The sequence below is a fragment of the Pinus tabuliformis genome, chromosome 6 (genome assembly GCF_031772625.1).
Source record: "Pinus tabuliformis cultivar Carrire ecotype Pingquan chromosome 6, CPIR1, whole genome shotgun sequence".
Lineage (NCBI taxonomy): Eukaryota > Viridiplantae > Streptophyta > Pinopsida > Pinales > Pinaceae > Pinus > Pinus tabuliformis.
The window spans coordinates 994,664,544-994,684,657 of record NC_142292.1 but is presented as its reverse complement, the minus strand read 5'-3'; the positions used below and the strand labels follow the sequence as shown (position 1 = coordinate 994,684,657).

The following is a 20,114-nucleotide window of genomic DNA, read 5'->3' as shown; positions in this document are numbered from 1 at the left end:
ATGGTCTTTGACATTTTCTTTTGAAACTTAGGTTGAGACTATACTTGTGGCCACTATACTCAAGTGGTTGATCCCTTATAACCAAAATTACCAGGACTGTGGCTGCAGTTTGGGATTGACACTCATGTAAGCTAACAATAAATTCAGAAGATGGTCTTTGACATTTCATTTGAAACTTAGGTTGAGACTATACTCGTGGCCACTATACTCAAGTGATTAATCCCTTATAACCAAAATTACCAGCATTGTGGCTGCAGTTTGGAATTGACAAAAGTTCTCACGTGGGTGCATCGACGATTTCAAATTTAAGAATTTGTTGAAAAGTGTGCAACAAGAAATGCTTGTTGAGAATGCAACAAGATGATGGAGCTTAGTGAAAAGAGTCGCCTTCATTAAGTGGGCCCGCAGGCAAATTATGGCGCAAGTTCTATTTTTTATCACAGTGTGGATGATCACAATGTGGGTGACCACAGTGTGAGTGATCACAGTGTGAGTGATCAAAGTTTATTTTTAGACTGGCTGTCAAAAATAGAAAAGTAAAATATTATTGTCTCATAATAATATTTGGACTATAAACTTGATCTTATTCTCTTGGAGCACTTCAGGATGAGCTACGGATGTGGTACATGCAGATCCCAGAGGGAAATACGTGGTTACCTATGGGATGACTAATATTTGCATGCGGGACTTCAGTTAGAACTCAAGTGAGTTGAGTTTAGTGGACTGGAGGTGCAGTTGATGGAGTTGTGTTCAGTTTAACTTTGTTAAACTAGTTGAATTTAGTCTAACTGATCAATAGACTAGAGATGAGTTGGGTGAATTAGTTATTAATTAATTCACTAGTTATTAACTCATAATGCAACTATAGAATACATCAGTTAACTCAGTTGCATGTCAGTGCATGTTCAGTTCAGCAGGGACAGGTGTTAGAGGATCAGATTGCTATCAGTTGTGACTCTAGCTGTGCATGATGATTTGCACAATCAGAGGTATTGAGTATGCCAATGAATTGGCCAATATCAAGAATTGTAGCCTGTGCTCACGTCCAACAGAGTGTGAGTGATTATTTGCAGGTCAAATATGAGTTTGGTAAACCATTCTCATCAATTCTTGAGCAGGTATTGAGCTGGAGAGGCAGGCAAGCAGTGGAATAGATTTGGAGATCAGATCTGAGCTGTATTGTGTGTAACAGGTGGAGCTGGTACAAGATTGCTTGTGATAAGCATTGTACTTTGTAATGTTACATGATTCAATCAATATAATATACAGATAGTGTGGGGTTTTTAGCGAGATGCTTTCCCCGGGATACATACTGTGTTTATGAGTTTGATTGATGCTTCTATGTGTGCCTGTGAATGTTTCTGTTTCTGTAAATTGATGATCAACGTAGAGGAGATTATGTATTATACATGTTCCGCTTATAATTGTATGATCAGGATAATCTCTGTGAATATGTGTTAAATTATTCAAAATTTCTACATGGTATCAAAGCGAGCTGATTTGTAGAAGAAGTTCTACATGATATCAGTGTTGTATTGATCATCAGATCTATTATTCAGAAAGTGTTTACATTTTATTTCTTCAGGCAGAGTCTGTAATCGGGCCAGGTAGCCTCTGGATTCATCCTTCTTTTGGAAGGTGAGATATCCGGTGAATGCCCATACAGTCGATCTCTGTACAAGAAATACTTTGTTCTCACGAATTCTAGATCGGAAGCGGTTGAGTTTTGAGCTGGTGGAATTTGAATTTAATTCCAAAGCAAGAGATAAAACTCAGAAACATTCAGTGTGAGAATGGAGATAGTATGCCCCAGTATCTCACGAAGTTCACCCAATGCCGGGATGAGCTGGGAAGTGTGGGGGTGACTGTCAGATGAGGATGGTGAGTCTAGCACTCCTTAACCTTCCTAAGAGTTGGCATAGCTACCAGGACTCGGTGAATGGAAGGGAGAAACTGCCAAATTGGGAACGACCATGGTCGGATTTGATGCAGGAGGAGATCAGACGGAGCACCAGAGACAGTTCTTCATCTATGCATGATGAGGAGAACTGTGCCTTAGCGAGTAAGGCGAAGAAGGGAAAGGGGAAGGTTTCTCTTTCCAAATCCAGTTCTTCCAATGATGGGAAGAAGGTTGACAAGTTGAAGGTGAGATTCTTTCGTTGTCATGAGATTGGTTCATGGGTCAGGAACCTGTATGTTCTTGAGGTTCAAGATGCGTGCAAAGCCTTGAGTAGTGAGGCAACTGATGGAGACTTGGTGGTTGAGAGGGAGCGTATATTACCTCTCAACATGCAGAGCCAGAAGAAGTCTCAGACGATTTTGGAGGAGCCACGATTGGTGCAGCAGCTTCAGGAGGTTGTGGAGGAGCCACAACAAGGGACGCTGAGAGGAGATCGAGTAGAGACATCTACTCATCTAGAGACCTCCAGTAGGGGGAAACTTCGAGCCAGGTGGGCTGAGGGATTGCATGCAGCCATACCTCCAGGTAGGAGGTGGGGTGATGTGGATTGATTGTCCCAAGGAGGAGGGGTAGGATCCTTGAGGTACCCAACCTCTTGGATGAGACCTTGCTACGGGAGCCCCAAATGTGTAGTAGCAGGAACTGACTGATTGGGTAGAGACAGATGCGGATGGAGCGGCAGAGAGAGCGACAGTGCAGGGAATCCCAGGACAGCGCATAGCTAGCAGGCTGCAGCAATGCGAGAGGCACAAGTGTTTTGCACAGTGCTAGGTGGCACAAAGAGGTGTGCAATGGTGCGAGATGCATGGAGATGTTGCAGTAGCGCAGATGTCAGAGAGGGAGCACTTGTCAGCAGCAGGTAGAGCTTCAGCATCAGAGGGTGTTTCTAGCCCAACAGGGAGGTCAGTTGGGAGGCGTAGTGCGGATGCACTTCTGGGAGATAGAACCAGCAGCAGCACGGATGCAGTCAGAGATCAAAGTGATAGAGGCTAGAGCAGTCAGATACTGAAGAGCACAAAGATGCAGAGTCTTCAGTCGACAGAGGCAATAGCAGTCAAAGACTTTGATGACAGAGCAAGTGGACCAGCCAGATGTGTTGCATGGAGAACATTCCAGAGTTTCAGGATCAGGTTTGAGAGGAAGCCTTTCTTGTTGAGAGGGAGTGTTGAAAAGTGTGCAACAAGAAATGCTTGTTGAGAATGCAACAAGATGATGGAGCTTAGTGAAAAAAGTCGCCTTAACTAAATGGGCCCGCAGGTAAATTATGGCGCAAGTTCTATTTTTGATCACAGTGTGGATGATCACAATGTGGGTGACCACAGTGTGAGTGATCAAAGTCTATTTTTAGACTGGCTGTCAAAAATAGAAAAGTCAAATATTATTGTCTCATAATAATATTTGGACTATAAACTTGATCTTATTCTCTTGGAGCACTTCAGGATGAGCTACGGATGTGATACATGTAGATCCCAGAGGGAAATACGTGGTTACCTATGGGATGACTAATATTTGCATGCAGGACTTCAATTAGAACTCAAGTGAGTTGAGTTTAGTGGACTGGAGGTGCAGTTGATGGAGTTGTGTTCAGTTTAGCTTTGTTAAACTAGTTGTATTTAGTCTAACTGATCAATAGACTAGAGATGAGTTGGGTGAATTAGTTATTAATTAATTCACAAGTTATTAACTCATAATGCAACTATAGAATACATCAGTTAACTCAGTTGCATGTCAGTGCATGTTCAGTTCAGCAGGGACAGGTGTTAGAGGATCAGAATGCTATCAGTTGTGACTATAACTGTGCATGATGATTTGCACAATCAGAGGGATTGAGTACGCCAATGAATTGGCCAATATCAAGAATTGTAGCCTGTGCTCACGTCCAACAGAGTGTGAGTGATTATTTGCAGGTCAAATATGAGTTTGGTAAACCATTCTCATCAATTCTTGAGCAGGTATTGAGCTGGAGAGGCAGGCAAGCAGTGGAATAGATTTGGAGATCAGATCTGAGCTGTATTGTGTGTAACAGGTGGAGCTGGTACTGGATTGCTTGTGATAAGCATTATACTTTGTAATGTTACATGATTCAATCAATATAATATACAGATAGTGTGGGGTTTTTAGCGAGATGCTTTCCCGGGATACATACTGTGTTTATGAGTTTGATTGATGCTTCTATGTGTGCCTGTGAATGTTTCTGCTTCTGTAAATTGATGATCAACGTAGAGGAGATTATGTATTATACATGTTCCGCTTATAATTGTATGATCAGGATAATCTCTGTGAATATGTGTTAAATTATTCAAAATTTCTATAGAATTGTGGGTGTGACACCTTATTTTTTTATATAAATATGTATTCATATGCAAAAAAACTATAAATTTCACGGAAAATAAATTTGAAAGATTGTAAATACTTAAATGTCAGTTGCCAAATTATGATGTCATTTAGGATATGAGTTGTAATGTGTTGCAATTTAGTATTAGAAAATATTTGGAAATTCAGATTTATCACTTTACTGTATAGAATTCAAAATTTCATTCCAAGAATTAGAATTCTAAATGTCTTTTTATGATTTTTAAAAAGGTTTGAAATTTCAAAATTCACAAGTCATAATTTTACTGTAAATAAAATATGAATTTTCACATTTTAAATAAAATTCATAGTGTATACAAAAGCTGAAAAGCAGAATTTGATGAAGGAAGTTGTGATTAATGTGAATAAAAAAATATATGAGAGGTTTGTAGAGAAGATTCATCATTGCCATCTTCAACAACCTAGCTTAAGGTTAAATATTGTGTTCAAAATTCAAGATTCAAAGTAAGATTAGATATTGTGTTTCAAGATTCAATGTGCTTGAAATTGATAATAACATGAAATAAAATAAAAACAATATTTACTATGACTTGAGATGTGCAATAATCTTTAAAAAAAAGTATAGTTTCCCTCATAAATATTATAACATAGCCGAGAAAAACTTATCAACGGAAAAACCTATTATGAAAAAAAAATATATATCAACAAAAAATATATATCAACTCATGTTCAGTATGTTTCATCCATTAAAACTCATGAGAATATAAATATTAAAAAATTGTTTCAATAATTTTTTTGGGATCAAATATGAAACATTTTTATAATCATATAAATATTAAGATGTATTTTTTTTAGTATATAGTTTTAGTTATTTTAACATAAATATAAAATTTTAATAATCATATTCATATTAAAGGACGACAATTCAGAATGATACTAAAAACTTGGACTATAGGCCAAACTTATTATTGTTCCTTAGTCCCGTGGTTAAGAAGCGTTTATTGTTGTTCCTTAGTCTTGTGGTTAAGAAACATTAATTGTGATTTGAGTGTCAAGTATTTGATCCCTATGAAATCATATTTCTTGTTGATAACAAGCTCAGAATACTTATAATTGACAATAGGAACTTCATCTCTATCATCATAAAGAGCTTCAGTTTATACAATTTTCCTTTTCATTCAAGCAGACTTTTGATTGTTGTCTCTCAGGTTTTTTAAACTCTCGTTTCTTGTAGTGAATCGCAGGCTACAACTTGCTTATGCTAATTGAACAACATGAAAAATAGGTTACTTTTGCTCAAGGGTCAATGTCCCCCTTCTCTAGCTTAAAGAAAATCCATTTTTTTGCTCTACTGCCTTGATTCTATGCTTACCAAAACCGAGGGACCATTTAGCTCAAGTTCTATGTTGCGTATGGCATTTCTAAAACAAAGATATCTGAATATGTATTACTCTATAAATGTAATATCTTCCATTTGATGGAAAAAAGGGATTAGAGAAGTGGCCTTGAGAAAGAGGGCATTTTGGATTTCAACTTTCTCCAAACTTCATGATGTTTCTTTTAAGAATGAACCATTGCTTTGGTAAGTTGGCAACTAATTAACTTTTTCACCACCTTTTATAATGTTTGATAAATTTGGATATCAATTCTTAAACACCTCTTTTTCTAGTATGTCTACTACCTCCTCTTGTTGGAATATTAAATTTCTTATCACCCCATGATGACAATCCCTCTAATTATTGGCATCACATTTTTTTCCACTTTAGTGGGTTTACCTTCAACCTAAAGAAACATGAATTAGAGTCACTCAATTAAAAAGAAATTGCTAAATTTCTATTTATCAGGTTTTGAGTAAAAACAATTAATAACTCATATTTACAACCTTTTAAGTCTTGTATTTATAACTCATATTTATAACCCTTTAAAATGAAACTAACTATCTATATTTTTATTAATAATAAAAAGAATCTTCTTTATAAAACTGACACTCACATGCTACTCCTATATATTTATCTTATATTTAATATTGAGTGTCCATCAATTGAATGACAAGATGAAAGCTCAACTTAATTGCACATTTCTAAACTCCTTTGTGGGAATTCATGTCCCATTAATTTAATGGCAAATTGAAGTTTCAAATACAGTACACATTTTATACCAAATTCGGAGAGTTCATGAACAAACATTCAAGGTTTTAATGGATCTAGGTCATTTGTATTTTCTCTCATGTTCTGGGTCGTTTGTATTTTCTCTGATGTTGACTATACTAGCAATTGTCCCAAAAGGTACAAACCTTAATGTCCTTTTAATGATCAAGCCTGATGTGAAAACAATCATATTGATCCACTAGTGTACATTGATTTGTTACATTTGTCTTGGTCTATAATAGAGGTGTAACAAATATGCATTGAAATCCTAGAATTTTAAGCATATAACCCATTAAAACGTGACTTAAAAGTTTAATTGGTAATTATTTATTCAGTAATTTGTACATTGTTAATTGCAATTTCTCTTGAAAGCCAATGTTTATATCAAAATTTTAAAAATTAACACTCACTTCTCCTGCAGTTCGGTGTTTCTTTATTTGATCATGGTACTCAAGATTGCCTTTCTCCAAAGTATCAAATGTGAAGATGATATCTTATGTGTTTCCGCTTTCTCAGTAGGTTCATGTGATTATTATTATTTTTGGTGTTAATGTTTATGTTTTTTTTATGCCCATCCATTATTTATTATCTAAACATTGATGTTTGAAAATCCGTAAGTGCCTAGTGTGGAAATTGCAAGGTATGTTGAGAATTTGGTTATCTAGTAAGCTTAGAGTCATTCTTAAGTCATTATCTTTACCATCTCAGGAAGAAGAAGAAGAAGAAAAGCCTATTGAATTGAAAAAGAACCCTAAAAAGTATTAGGATCCATGGGTCATTTTTTTGCATCATGTAGCAAGATAACATGGCTAATTGATTATGCCACATGAAGAATTAGCCTTTGTCAATATTTAGGCTTATAACTAGGTGATTTTTTCTACTAATATTCTTATACCAATTTACCATGATAATTCTCTTTTAAATTAAAACGTTGTTTGCAGGCTATCGCGGGAGCCGAGCGTTTGCTCCCTGAAAATATACCTTCAAGGTTCCTTAGGTGGATAGCAGAGCTACTATACTTGACATTGGCAGTATCCAGTAGTTTTTCTAGCCCAAAATCTGCTATGTATGGCTCCATGTCAAAGCCCAGAAGGATGTTGCTTGGCTTAATATTTGCATGAACAAACTTCCTTTCATGTAAATAAGCTAGGCCTCTGGCTACTCCCTTTGCAATTTTAATCCTGGCCAACCATGGCAGATAAAAGGAAGAGTTTGATGACCATCCTGCAAGATTAGAGAGATATAGTGTTAGTCAAAGGATCTGAAAAGGATAGGCCACTAAGAACCTTAGAAGCTGAACAAGATGATCAAGATTAGCATGCAACAAGAGGAGAATAACAATTCAAACCCTACATGATAATGGACCCCCTTTTGCAATGATTACAGAGAACTGGATTTGGTTATCCATAATGTTGAAATTGAAAAGGAATAAATACTCTTTGATAAGCAAGGAAAGCATTATACTCGACCTCAGGGAACTCAGTGGGAAAAATTATCAATAACTAGTTATAACAAAATACAGAGAACCCAGTGAACAAAATGACAAATATCCAATTTAAATGAACCACAGAGAACGTGGTGATAAAAAAGATAAATATCCATCTTAAAGATAAAAGAGAAATGAAATAAACTGCAACATATCCTTGAAACAAAACAACAGGGTTGATATATATTCTAAAGAAGAGAAAACAGGGATAGACTCTGGAGAATCCAGTAATATGGTATAATGGACCTGTTCAATATATAACAGCAGAAACATTCCATAGAAACTGATATAAATACTGCAACCAATTGTTCTCCAGCTAAGTAAGAAGATGTTATGTAGAATAAGATACAAATACAAGCACAGGGTCACTTGTCTTATTTCATGGTCTTCCTAAGAAGGCTTATGAAGGAAGTTGTGTAGCATTCTCATGGTTTTGATAAATTATCATTTGTTGCTGAGATGAACATGTATATATAAATATTCTAACCTGAAAAAGGAGCAGTTTCTTCTTTGTATATGCAAACTATAGCTGAACCAATAAATCTAATTTTCAATATTGATTTGCATCAATTTCTTTTGGTCCAACCAGCAATTAAAATCCATCCCCTGCCACTGCAACAATAATACACCATATATCACCTTCCCATTAAAACTGAGAATGAGCTGCAAGTAAACTGTGAGAACGTGGATGCCTCATAAGCATGGAGTTAAGTTTGATCCCTGAGTTTTGCTACAATCCTCAACTGTAGAAATATTGAAATTTTTAAGAAGACTCTGGAGATTTCATAAGCAGCTGAGTTGACAGCAGAGTTTGTCTGAGTCCCAATCATAGAGGTGTCTATATCAGTTATGTCAATGTCTAAGTAGAGCTGTTGAATACGGAATGTGGGTGCAAGTCCTCATCTCTGTCCAACTTATGTCAAAGCAAGGATGCTACATAGGAAGAAAGAATTGGTTAATCGGTTGTGGATGATGGCTTTTTTTCTAGAAAATGCAATACCTCCTTCATTGATGGTCTCTTTTGAGGGGAAGCACAAGCACAATTCGAGGCAATGCGAATCTACATTTTTGACAAAGAAAATCAATAGAAGTCAAAAACAATTATGGATCCAGAATTAAATCTCAACACAGAGGTGTGCCTTACTGTCTAGCATGTATGAGTGGATATCACAATGAGACTTTTCAGAACATTAGATACCTCAGTGTCAGACAAGGGATGAACAAAGAGGAATCCCAGATAAAATGGAGACTTCTGACTTATTTTAAGTTTGATACATTATAGGTGCTAAATGCTTTTTCTAACCCTAGCGTCGCTTCCAATCCTAAAAGAATTCCACAATGTTCTGATTTTTATTGAGAGCTGAGAAAGTGTTAAAACATGGGTACAAACTCATAACGTTAAAGAGGAGTATACTGTGAATATAAGATTTATCCCACGTGTCTATCTAGTCCTGTCAGCAAATCTAAAATAATTGATCTTACCATTGGTTTAGGAGCCTATAATACAATTGGATGGATATGAACTCAATTACATCTCAGAAAACATGGGAACGCAATCATATGGGTGGAAATGATAAACTTACATAAAGTTGAAAAAAACGAATGCCTGGTCCAGTTGAAGCAACCTCTTCAACACTTGATGTAGCCCATGAAGAAAGCGTCTACAACAAGTATGTCCAAGCCTCAATTTTTATCAACACAACAAACTATTTCAACATCCAAAATCATTATAATTTCTTAAATCCTTAATAGCTAGAAGGAAATTAAAACATTCAGAAGATCGATCCCACAAAGAGAAGACCGATGCCCAAACCATTATAGTTCCAGCAGCTCTTGCAGTAGCATACTCTCCTGTAAAAGATGATGGATTCACTTTCAGAAAATATATGCATCAAAATAGGATGTTAACTGTAATACAATAATCTAATGCATACCTTCGAGATGAGCCATCTTTTGCATGGAAGTTGGAGCAATCATAATAGGCATTGATATCTTGAATCCCAACACAGTGGTACTCAGATCCACCTTTGTTACATCAACCAATATACAGGGATGGAACCTGATAAATACAACATCAACCAAAATCTTTGTAATAATGTCAATTCCCCTGATGCTTGTAATGAAATAGGAGCCATAATGTTCAAAAGTATTGCCCAAGACAGGGTGACTAAAATTGAAAATTATAGCTATTCAATGTTTATCTAATCTGATTGCAGTCATAAAGTTGGTGAAAAAATAGATACGGGAGCTGAAGGTACATCTTTTTCAAATGACTATGTATTAGCTGAAGGTACAGTAGCTAAACAGGGGAGATTGTGGAATCCATAAGAAACTCATAATATGCAAGCAATTGAAGGGCTATCTTTGTAAAAAAATAAAAAACAACCATGCAGAAACAAATTGAACCATTTCACATCCTGCTCACAAACTCAAACTAAACAATTTTTAGACTCGTGCCTTCTGTTAGTGGATATCACAATGAGACTTTTCAGAACATTAGATACCTCAGTGTCAGACAAGGGATGAACAAAGAGGAATCCCAGATAAACTTCTGACTTATTTTAAGTTTGATACATTATAGGTGCTAAATGCTTTTTCTAACCCTAGCGTCGCTTCTGATCCTAAAAGAATTCCACAATGTTCTGATTTTTATTGAGAGTTGAGAAAGTGTTAAAACATGGGTACAAACTCATAACGTTAAAGAGGAGTATACTATGAATATAAGATTTATCCCACGTGTCTATCTAGTCCTGTCAGCAAATCTAAAATAACTGATCTTACCATTGGTTTAGGAGCCTATAATACAATTGGATGGATATGAACTCAATTACATCTCAGAAAACATGGGAAGACAATCATATGGGTAGAAATGATAAACTTACATAAAGTTGAAAAAAGCGAATGCCTGGTCCAGTTGAAGCAACCTCTTCAACACTTGATGTAGACCATGAAGAAAGCGTCTACAACAAATATGTCCAAGCCTCAATTTTTATCAACACAACAAAATATTTCAACATCCAAAATCATTATAATTTCTTAAATCCTTAATAGCTAGAAGGAAATTAAAACATTCAGAAGATCAATGCCACAAAGAGAAGACCGATGCCCAAACCATTATAATTCCAGCAGCTCTTGCAGTAGCATACTCTCCTGTAAAAGATGATGGATTCACTTTCAGAAAATATATGCATCAAAATAGGATGTTAACTGTAATACAATAATCTAATGCATACCTTCAGGATGAGCCATCTTTTGCATGGCAGTTGGAGCAATCATAATAGGCATTGATATCTTGAATCCCAACACAGTGGTACTCAGATCCACCTTTGTTACATCAACCAATATACAGGGATGGAACCTGATACATACAACATCAACCAAAATCTTTGTAATAATGTCAATTCCCCTGATGCTTGTAATGAAATAGGTGCCATAATGTTCAAAAGTTTTGCCCAAGACAGGGTGACTAAAATTGAAAATTATAGCTATTCAATGTTTATCTAATCTGATTGCAGTCATAAAGTTGGTGAAAAAATAGATATGGGCGCTGAAGGTACGTCTTTTTCAAATGACTATGTATTAGCTGAAGGTACAGTAGCTAAACAGGGGAGATTGTGGAATCCATAAGAAACTCATAATATGCAAGCAATTGAAGGGCTATCTTTGTAAAAAAAATAAAAAACAACCATGCAGAAACAAATTGAACCATTTCACATCCTGCTCACAAACTCAAACTAAACAATTTTTAGACCTATGCCTTCTGTTAGTGGATATCACAATGAGACTTTTCAGAACATTAGATACCTCAGTGTCAGACAAGGGATGAACAAAGAGGAATCCCAGTTAAAATGGAGACTTCTGACTTATTTTAAGTTTGATACATTATAGGTGCTAAATGCTTTTTCTAACCCTAGCATCGCTTCTGATCCTAAAATAATTCCACAATGTTCTGATTTTTGTTGAGAGCTGAGAAAGTGTTAAAACATGGGTACAAACTCATAAAGTTAAAGAGGAGTATACTCTGAATATAAGATTTATCCCACGTGTCTACCTAGTCCTGTCAGCAAATCTAAAATAGAATGAATTTTCACTACCTATTTCTAATGTCAGACTCCCTCTGCCCAAGTCGAGGTGTGTCCACAGTCAGTGCAATTGCCTTAAAACCAGCCTCTCCGCTCTTCTAACAAGTTGTGCAACAACATTCCTATGACATCTAAATTTTAACACCACTCATACATCCACATTTAGTAAACCCAACGCAATATAACTGATCTTACCATTGGTTTAGGAGCCTATAATACAATTGGATGGATATGAACTCAATTACATCTCAGAAAACATGGGAAGACAATCATATGGGTGGAAATGATAAACTTACATAAAGTTGAAAAAAGCGAATGCCTGGTCCAGTTGAAGCAACCTCTTCAACACTTGATGTAGCCCATGAAGAAAGCGTCTACAACAAATATGTCCAAGCCTCAATTTTTATCAACACAACAAACTATTTCAAAATCCATAATCATTATAATTTCTTAAATCCTTAATAGCTAGAAGGAAATTAAAACATTCAGAAGATCGACCCCACAAAGAGAAGATCGATGCCCAAACATTAAACACTGATGTCAATTTCTTAAACATGAGAGAAGGCATCTTGTAAGCAATTAAATAATATAAGGTGCAATAGAAGTATAGTTTGGACCTTAAAGATACTCACATTTGCAAAAGCCCTGCTCAACTTCTGTAGCAAGTTAACAAGTGCATGACTTTGAAAAAGCTGCTTTCCAACACTATAAAAACCTTTGGTGGATGCTGTTACAGTGACCAACTTTCCATTGCAAAGCTTCACCTCAGGGGAAATGGCATGAGAAATATAAGAAATCTACAGAAGAAACAATTCAGTTCCTAGCCATTATGGAGGTGAAGCTCAAAATTAGTGCAAGATTGGATAAGAAGTGCTCACGTCTATAGAAATTTGCAAAAGCCCTGCTCAACTGTTGTAGCAAGTTGACAAGTGCATGACTTTGAACAAGCTGCTTTCCAACACTATAAAAACCTTTGGTGGATGCTGTTACAGTCACCAACTTTCCATTGCAAAGCTTCACCTGTATATCAGGGGAAATGGCATAACAAATATAAGAAATCTACAGAAGAAACAATTCAGTTCCTAGCCATTATGGAGGTGAAGCTCAAAATTAGTGCAAGATTGGATAAGAAGCGCTCACGTCTATAGAAAAAAATCTCCAGGAAGTTTGTCTTCAACAGATTGCCTTGTGGACTTCCTTATGACTGTACATCCCAATGTCATTAGTCACTAAAATACTATTCGTAATTCACTTTTTTTCCCTTCAAAGTTCTAACTCATAAGCTCCAAAGAAAATCAACAAATTAAATTTGGCAATGTGCACATTGTTTGCCATGCTTCACAGTTCAAAATTTTTTGGAATCTTTGCATTACAATCAAATAAAGAACCATAGTTTGATGGCTTGAAGAGTACATGGAAAATCTTTCAACATCATATCCATATTTGTATGGGATATATGCATTCTCATAATATTTCTATTATACACAAGATTGAAAACTACTACTTTCAAATTATAAAAAATTGCAGGGAACAATATACTAACATTGGATAGGAGGCAAGAGATGTGAGAACGAGAAGAATTCATAGAACTGGCCAATTTTAGAGGGAGGACACATTCCTGTCATATCCCCTTTATCTGTGGCCTCTTTGGCAGCAGCCATAGCTACAATGGCCTCAGATTTCCCCTCTTTCGAGGATTTCTTTCTTCCTTCACCCTTAGAAGAATGTTGGTTTGAGTTCTCCTCTCCGTCATTTTCTTTTTCACTAGCCTCAACCTTACCTTCAACTTTTTCAAAGGTCTCTGGTTTATTGTCTTTTCCATCCTTGTTTGCTTCTTTTCTTTCTTTATTGCTAGGTAAGATTTCTTTAGAGCAACATCGTTGTTTTGTTCAGCCACATTCTTTGTCATTGAGTGAGCTGATTCTTTTCCACCTCCCTGCCCAGACCGAGGTTCCCCTTGCTTTCCTGAAGAACCAAAGCATCTTGTACAGGCAAAAATGTCCAGTAATCTTCTAATGTGTGCAACTGCATGCTCTTCAGTGTAGTCCTCTGCAAAGGAAAAATAAATGAAAATCATATATAGAGTATTATGCAAACTTTGAGTATAAACAATGCATATTCTTCTTTGCATATATATTTGAAGCACATATGCAAGTAGATATTCAGTTTAGATCACTTCAAGAAACAAGAGAACAATTTTCTAATATTATGATTTAACATTATTTTTGACCCCTTTTCAAGATAAAAACATTTATATTTTAAAGAAAGGCAAGACAAAATTTCTAGCTATCTCCCCTGACTTGTTCAGATGGGGGAGCAGAGTTATTGGTTACCTTCTACAATAGTAAGGGCATAGGGCTTCAAGGTTGCAACATCTGATGAATCCCTCAACCTGTTGCCACGAACATGGTATAATTCAAGTTTTTACCAAGTCATGGATACTTCAAGAAAACTAAGATGGCCAATGTTGCCATGGTCACACTTAAGCTTTACAAACTAATAATAGAACCAGTTTCACTGTACATGGCTATTTCTATCTTGACACGAACACCTAGGTTGTTAATGCAAGTAGGGTCATACCACATGATATCTTGAACAGAACCAGTCAATTGCAATCCAGCAGCCTGTCAAACAATCCCATTATTTAATGAGCTTCTGAACTACTGATTTTCTTACCTCATGGGATAACGAATAGTTGGTTAGATGGCATGTCTCCACATTCACAGCTAATAATCGGCATAAATCAAGAATACGGTCTGTGGAAATTCCCTGTTTCCATAAAACAAACATATATTAAAATCTACTGTCGAACCAAACATAACTATCCATAGGTCTGGATGCTGCAAGATTAGATTATATTCATTATAATTCTTAAAGTTGGATCGAACATCTATGACAAGACTTATGTTACCACCTACCGTCATAAGCACTAGATAATATTTTTTATGAGATAGCGTACCTCTAAAATAACTTGAGAATCATCTGGAGTGTTCACTGTGACGTCTAGCACAGTAGGCAGGACTGCAAGCAACAAACAATACCATATAGTCATTGGTTGCCACCATAACAATTTCATATTTTTAAAAGCAAATGGAGACCTCATATTTGTATTGATATAAAAGTACTAAGATCAGATGAACTTGTGAATAGCCAAGAAGCTGCCCACAGCTGGTCTTTTCCTTTTCAACCAATTAATCACATCGAGATCAGAGAGAACAACCACCGAAACGCAATGACAGGGCATCAGAGAGTAACCACAACACGACCCATCCGATGCCACAACCAAAATAATTGGAAAAAGGATACAAAGTATTTCTTGAAAAAAGATACGAAGTATTTCTTGAAGATGTAAATCATAATATGACTCATCACAAATAATTTTTCTGAGATTCAGAAGGTTACAAGCAAAGGCAGGAACTCAACCCCAAGATTTCTCCAGGTGCTTCTCTATCCATTTTCATTCTATTCAAACACAATACTGAAGAATTATTTGAAATATCCCTCTACCAGGACTATTACAAACCTTCCAACTCAATGATCTGTCAATTTGACCTGCAACATATGATGCCAGTCCAAAATCCGTTGTCTGCAAGAAAAAACCAACTTAAGGAAGAAGAATGGACCTTGAATATAGGAAGAACTAAAAATAGCATCCTTCTATTTAAAGAACTCATAAAATGGAACACATACCTTCTCCATTTTCCCAAGATCCAAACCTTCGAAATTCTTTAAGGCAAGATATGGAGGCAATGCGAATCTACATTTTTGACAAAGAAAAATCAATAGAAGTCAAAAACAATTATGGATCCAGAATTGAATCTCAACACAGAGGTGTGCCTTACTGTCTAGCATGTATGAGTGGATATCACAATGAGACTTTTCAGAACATTAGATACCTCAGTGTCAGACAAGGGATGAACAAAGAGGAATCCTAGATAAAATGGAGACTTCTGACTTATTTTAAGTTTGATACATTATAGGTGCTAAATGCTTTTTCTAACCCTAGTGTCGCTTCTGATCCTAAAAGAATTCCACAATGTTCTGATTTTTATTGAGAGCTAGATTGTTATCAACTAACCTTGGTGGCATTTCATATTATAGTGAATTTTCATTTGCTATTATTCCAAATAGTCCGCAGGCTTATTCAGAAGTATCCCACTGACTTGGTAATTGCTCAAGTCCCTGAAATTGAAGCCATCACCAGTGAGGCTGATTTCTCCATGCCTTTTAGAATGACCGTGTATGAAACTGTAGACCTTGAAAGTCTTTTCTATATTTTCTGAAGGATACAAACACCAGGAATAAGAAAATGAAGGAAAGTGAAAGTTGCAGGTTTTTTTTGGCAGAAGCATCATAGATGTGAACAAAGGTTGTTACATCAAAGAACTAAAGAGCGATTATACAAGATCCCCATCTCTACATAAGCAAGGAGAGCTAGAATATAGAGTTTGATTCCAACTTCAAGAAATATAACTTTGAAAGTGAAAACGAGAAGTTTAGGAATAGGAATCAACTTTCTATGAGGTGTCAAATTATTTGGGATTCTTTGAGTTTGTCAGCAAATCTAAAATAGAATTAATTTTCACTACCTATTTCTAATGTCAGACTCCCTTTGCCCAAGTCGAGGTGTGTCCACAGTCAGTGCAATTGCCTTAAAACCAGCCCTCTCCACTCTTCTAACAAGTTGTGCAACAACATTCCTATTCTTGTAAACCTGCTAGCAATGACATCTAAATTTTAACACCACTCATACATCCACATTTAGTAAACCTAACACAATATAACTGATCTTACCATTGGTTTAGGAGCCTATAATACAATTGGATGGATATGAACTCAATTACATCTCAGAAAACATGGGAAGACAATCATATGGGTGGAAATGATAAACTTACATAAAGTTGAAAAAAGCGAATGCCTGGTCCAGTTGAAGCAACCTCTTCAACACTTGATGTAGCCCATGAAGAAAGCGTATACAACAAATATGTCTAATCCTCAATTTTTATCAACACAACCAACTATTTCAAAATCCAAAATCATTATAATTTCTTAAATCCTTAATAGCTAGAAGGAAATTAAAACATTCAGAAGATCGATCCCACAAAGAGAAGACCGATGCCCAAACCATTATCGTTCCAGCAGCTCTTGCAGTAGCATACTCTCCTGTAAAAGATGATGGATTCACTTTCAAAAAATATATGCATCAAAATAGGATGTTAACTGTAATACAATAATCTAATGCATACCTTCGGGATGAGCCATCTTTTGCATGGCAGTTGGAGCAATCATAATAGGCATTGATATCTTGAATCCCAACACAGTGGTACTCAGATCCACCTTTGTTACATGAACCAATATACGGGGACGGGACCTGATACATACAACATCAACCAAAATCTTTGTAATAATGTCAATTCCCCTAATGCTTGTAATGAAAGAGGTGCCATAATGTTCAAAAGTTTGGCCCAAGACAGGGTGACTAAAATTGAAAATTAGAGCTATTCAATGTTTATCTAATCTGACTGCAGTCATAAAGATGGCGAAAAAATAGATACAGGAGCTGAAGGTACATCTTTTTCAAATGACTATGTATTAGCTGAAGGTACAATAGCTAAACAAGGGAGATTGTGGAATCCATAAGAAACTCATAATATGCAAGCGATTGAAGGGCTATCTTTGTGTGGAGCTAGATTTAAGCAAGGGACTGCCAGAGCAAATCAATCTCAAGATCAATGACACTGTTTGGACCCAGATCCTAGATTACGAAAACACTGCCTTCCGATGCCGTCACTGTCACCTAACAGGGCACCTGCAGAACTCCTGCCCATCGCTGACTGCAAGAACAAAAAAAGGCAACTTTGCAAAATCCAAACCCAAGCGTTGGACCCCCTGTTCTCCGCCGCCAGCAGGGAGCTCTGACTCCCCAAGCTCGGAGGATGAGGAAAGCGATTCAGAACCGGACCAGGCGCCTCAGCCGATGGATCCGTCCACAGTTGCTCAGGGGCACGCCTCTGTCACAGCAATCTCCCAGAAACGCGCCCATGAGACTTCCTCCTCTGAATCAGAAAAGGAGATCCCGAAGATAGAGAATTCCAGTCTACAAGTTGTTTTAGCTCATACTCCCCATGATGGCTGGACAAAAGTCATTAAAAAGAAAGGGAAAAAACATTGTGTTGAAGTTTATGCCCCTGTGGGGTAAAAGTCAGTTAGTCAGTCTTTGCTCTCAAGTTATTTGTTGTAGCTCCGAGATTGATTCTCTTTTTCTCCGGGACCGAGGTTGATGGTTTCATCATTTCCGGTCTGTCGGTCTCTTGTTTCTCTTGATTGTACTATATTTTACTCAATAGAATTAGTCTAAATTCAGAAAAAAAAGGGCTATCTTTGTAAAAAAAAATAAAAAACAACCATGCAGAAACAAATTGAACGAGATTTCCTGCAGATATACATGAAATGGAAAAAAGAGAACAAGAGAACCCACCATAATAGGCATTTGACAAGATTCCATGTGGAATGTAGTCATAAACCAACAGTTTTTCCTCTATACCCCAATAGAAAGCTCGGAGGCGAACAATGTTGGGATGTTTAACCCTACCGATTGCTTTAGCTTCTGCTTCAAAATCCTTGATACTCTGAGACAAACTAAAATGGAAATACATACCCTGATGCCGAGCAACCATTCTGTAACAGATCGCAATTCCTGTAGCCATCCCGCGATAGACCGAAGTCCAGAAGTGGACCTGTGACAGTCCAAGGCATCTAGTGGTGATAATCCAAGCCCTTTTAAGGCTGAGCGAGACCTCCTGGAATCATCTCATGGGTCCTGTAGCAGACTGGGTATGTTCTGAGGGTCAGAATATCATTTGCTACCTTATGATTGATATGAAGGGTTTCCTGAAGTCGATTTCCATAGATCCAGGGTCCTAGAATATAGTATCACCGAGCGAGGGCAAGTGCAAGGACTCCAGACGGAGAAGCACTTGGAAGTAGCGTAGCGTCGAGTGAGGGCAAGCGTCGATCTGCTGGGTCGCATCGTATACCGGTCTAATCAATTGGATGGGTAAGATTATTTTCATCGTCTAACACTTAAATCAAAGGCTCATAAATGTACATGTAACCCAAGATGAAAGTTGATTTCAAAGGGAAACGCCTTACGGCGTAAATATGATTATAATAATGTTAGTTTTTTATTCATTTAATGTTTATTATTTATTTATAACAATTTTATTTTTGATTATAAACTAATATACTGATAACATTTCAATTTTAAAATATTGCATTTATAGTTATTAGTAATTTTAATTTTAGTTTAGGTAAATGTAATTTGAATTAAAAAAATTAATTAAAATTTCATATTATTAAAATTTATAATTTAATTATATATAAATTAAGTAAAATTAGTTGTAGCCATTGTAAATGTAGAAACTGGTTCTAGCTTGTTATTGTTGTTCTTTCATATATTATAATAAAATTGCGTGATAATCAACTAAAATCAATTTATATAGTGGAATTCCTAAAATCAATTTATATAGTAGAATTCTTTTGACCAGAATTTTTTTTCAAAAAAATACAATATGTTACATCAATTTATAAAAAAAGAAAAAGTACAATTCATCACCAATAAAAGGGATATTAATTTTTATAAAATTATTTCTTTACTTTTCAATGATTAAAAAGTTCAACTATAACTTCTAAAAATATAAGCCCAAATCATTCTTAATATTTTTCCAAAAATATTGGAAATATTAGAGTAAAAGGATGCTCAATCATTATTCATACAAATTCTCACTTGAATAAAATTTTTCCTAAAAATATATTGTAACCATTATTCATACAATTTCTCACTTGAATAAATTTTTTCATAAAAATATATTATTTTATCACTGGAGAGATGATATTTTTCTATCTCTTTATGCATGCTTTCATTGTTCATTGTTTTTTACTCCAATTTAACTATATACTTCAACAAATCAAAAATTTCAATAATTAAATTAGACATAGTGACGCTAACTATGCAGCCTTGTTTATGGAATACACTGAGAGGTGACGACAGCGATGGAATATTAGGTATTTTAATATAATAAAAAGACAGGAAATTGAAGAAATTAAATATCATTATCATTATCGGG

At 36.0% G+C, this 20,114-nt stretch overlaps 1 protein-coding gene across 1 annotated transcript; it reads right to left on the bottom strand.

The window, feature by feature from the left end:
* Window positions 1-15,393: 15,393 nt before the first annotated feature.
* Window positions 15,394-18,695, bottom strand: LOC149262340 (glycolate oxidase-like). Its single transcript, XM_089377609.1, has 7 exons — window positions 18,394-18,695; window positions 17,235-17,359; window positions 17,114-17,151; window positions 16,884-16,976; window positions 16,578-16,702; window positions 15,679-15,745; window positions 15,394-15,574 (listed from the first exon to the last, which is right to left on the bottom strand). The coding sequence occupies exons 1-7, from the start codon at window positions 18,693-18,695 to the stop codon at window positions 15,455-15,457; spliced, it is 870 nt and encodes a 289-aa protein (XP_089233735.1). The 3' UTR covers window positions 15,394-15,454.
* Between the last annotated feature and the right edge of the window lie 1,419 nt (window positions 18,696-20,114).

Coding starts and splice junctions, on each gene's coding strand:
- LOC149262340 (XM_089377609.1), bottom strand. CDS start 18,695: ATGGCTACAGGAATTGCGATCTGTTACAGAATGGTTGCTCGGCATCAG. Junction 16,977..17,113: donor GAGCTGCTGGAACGATAATG/GTTTGGGCATCG, acceptor ATTGAGGATTAG/ACATATTTGTTGTATACGCT. Junction 15,746..16,577: donor GAGTCTGACATTAGAAATAG/GTAGTGAAAATT, acceptor TCAAAAATGTAG/ATTCGCATTGCCTCCATATC.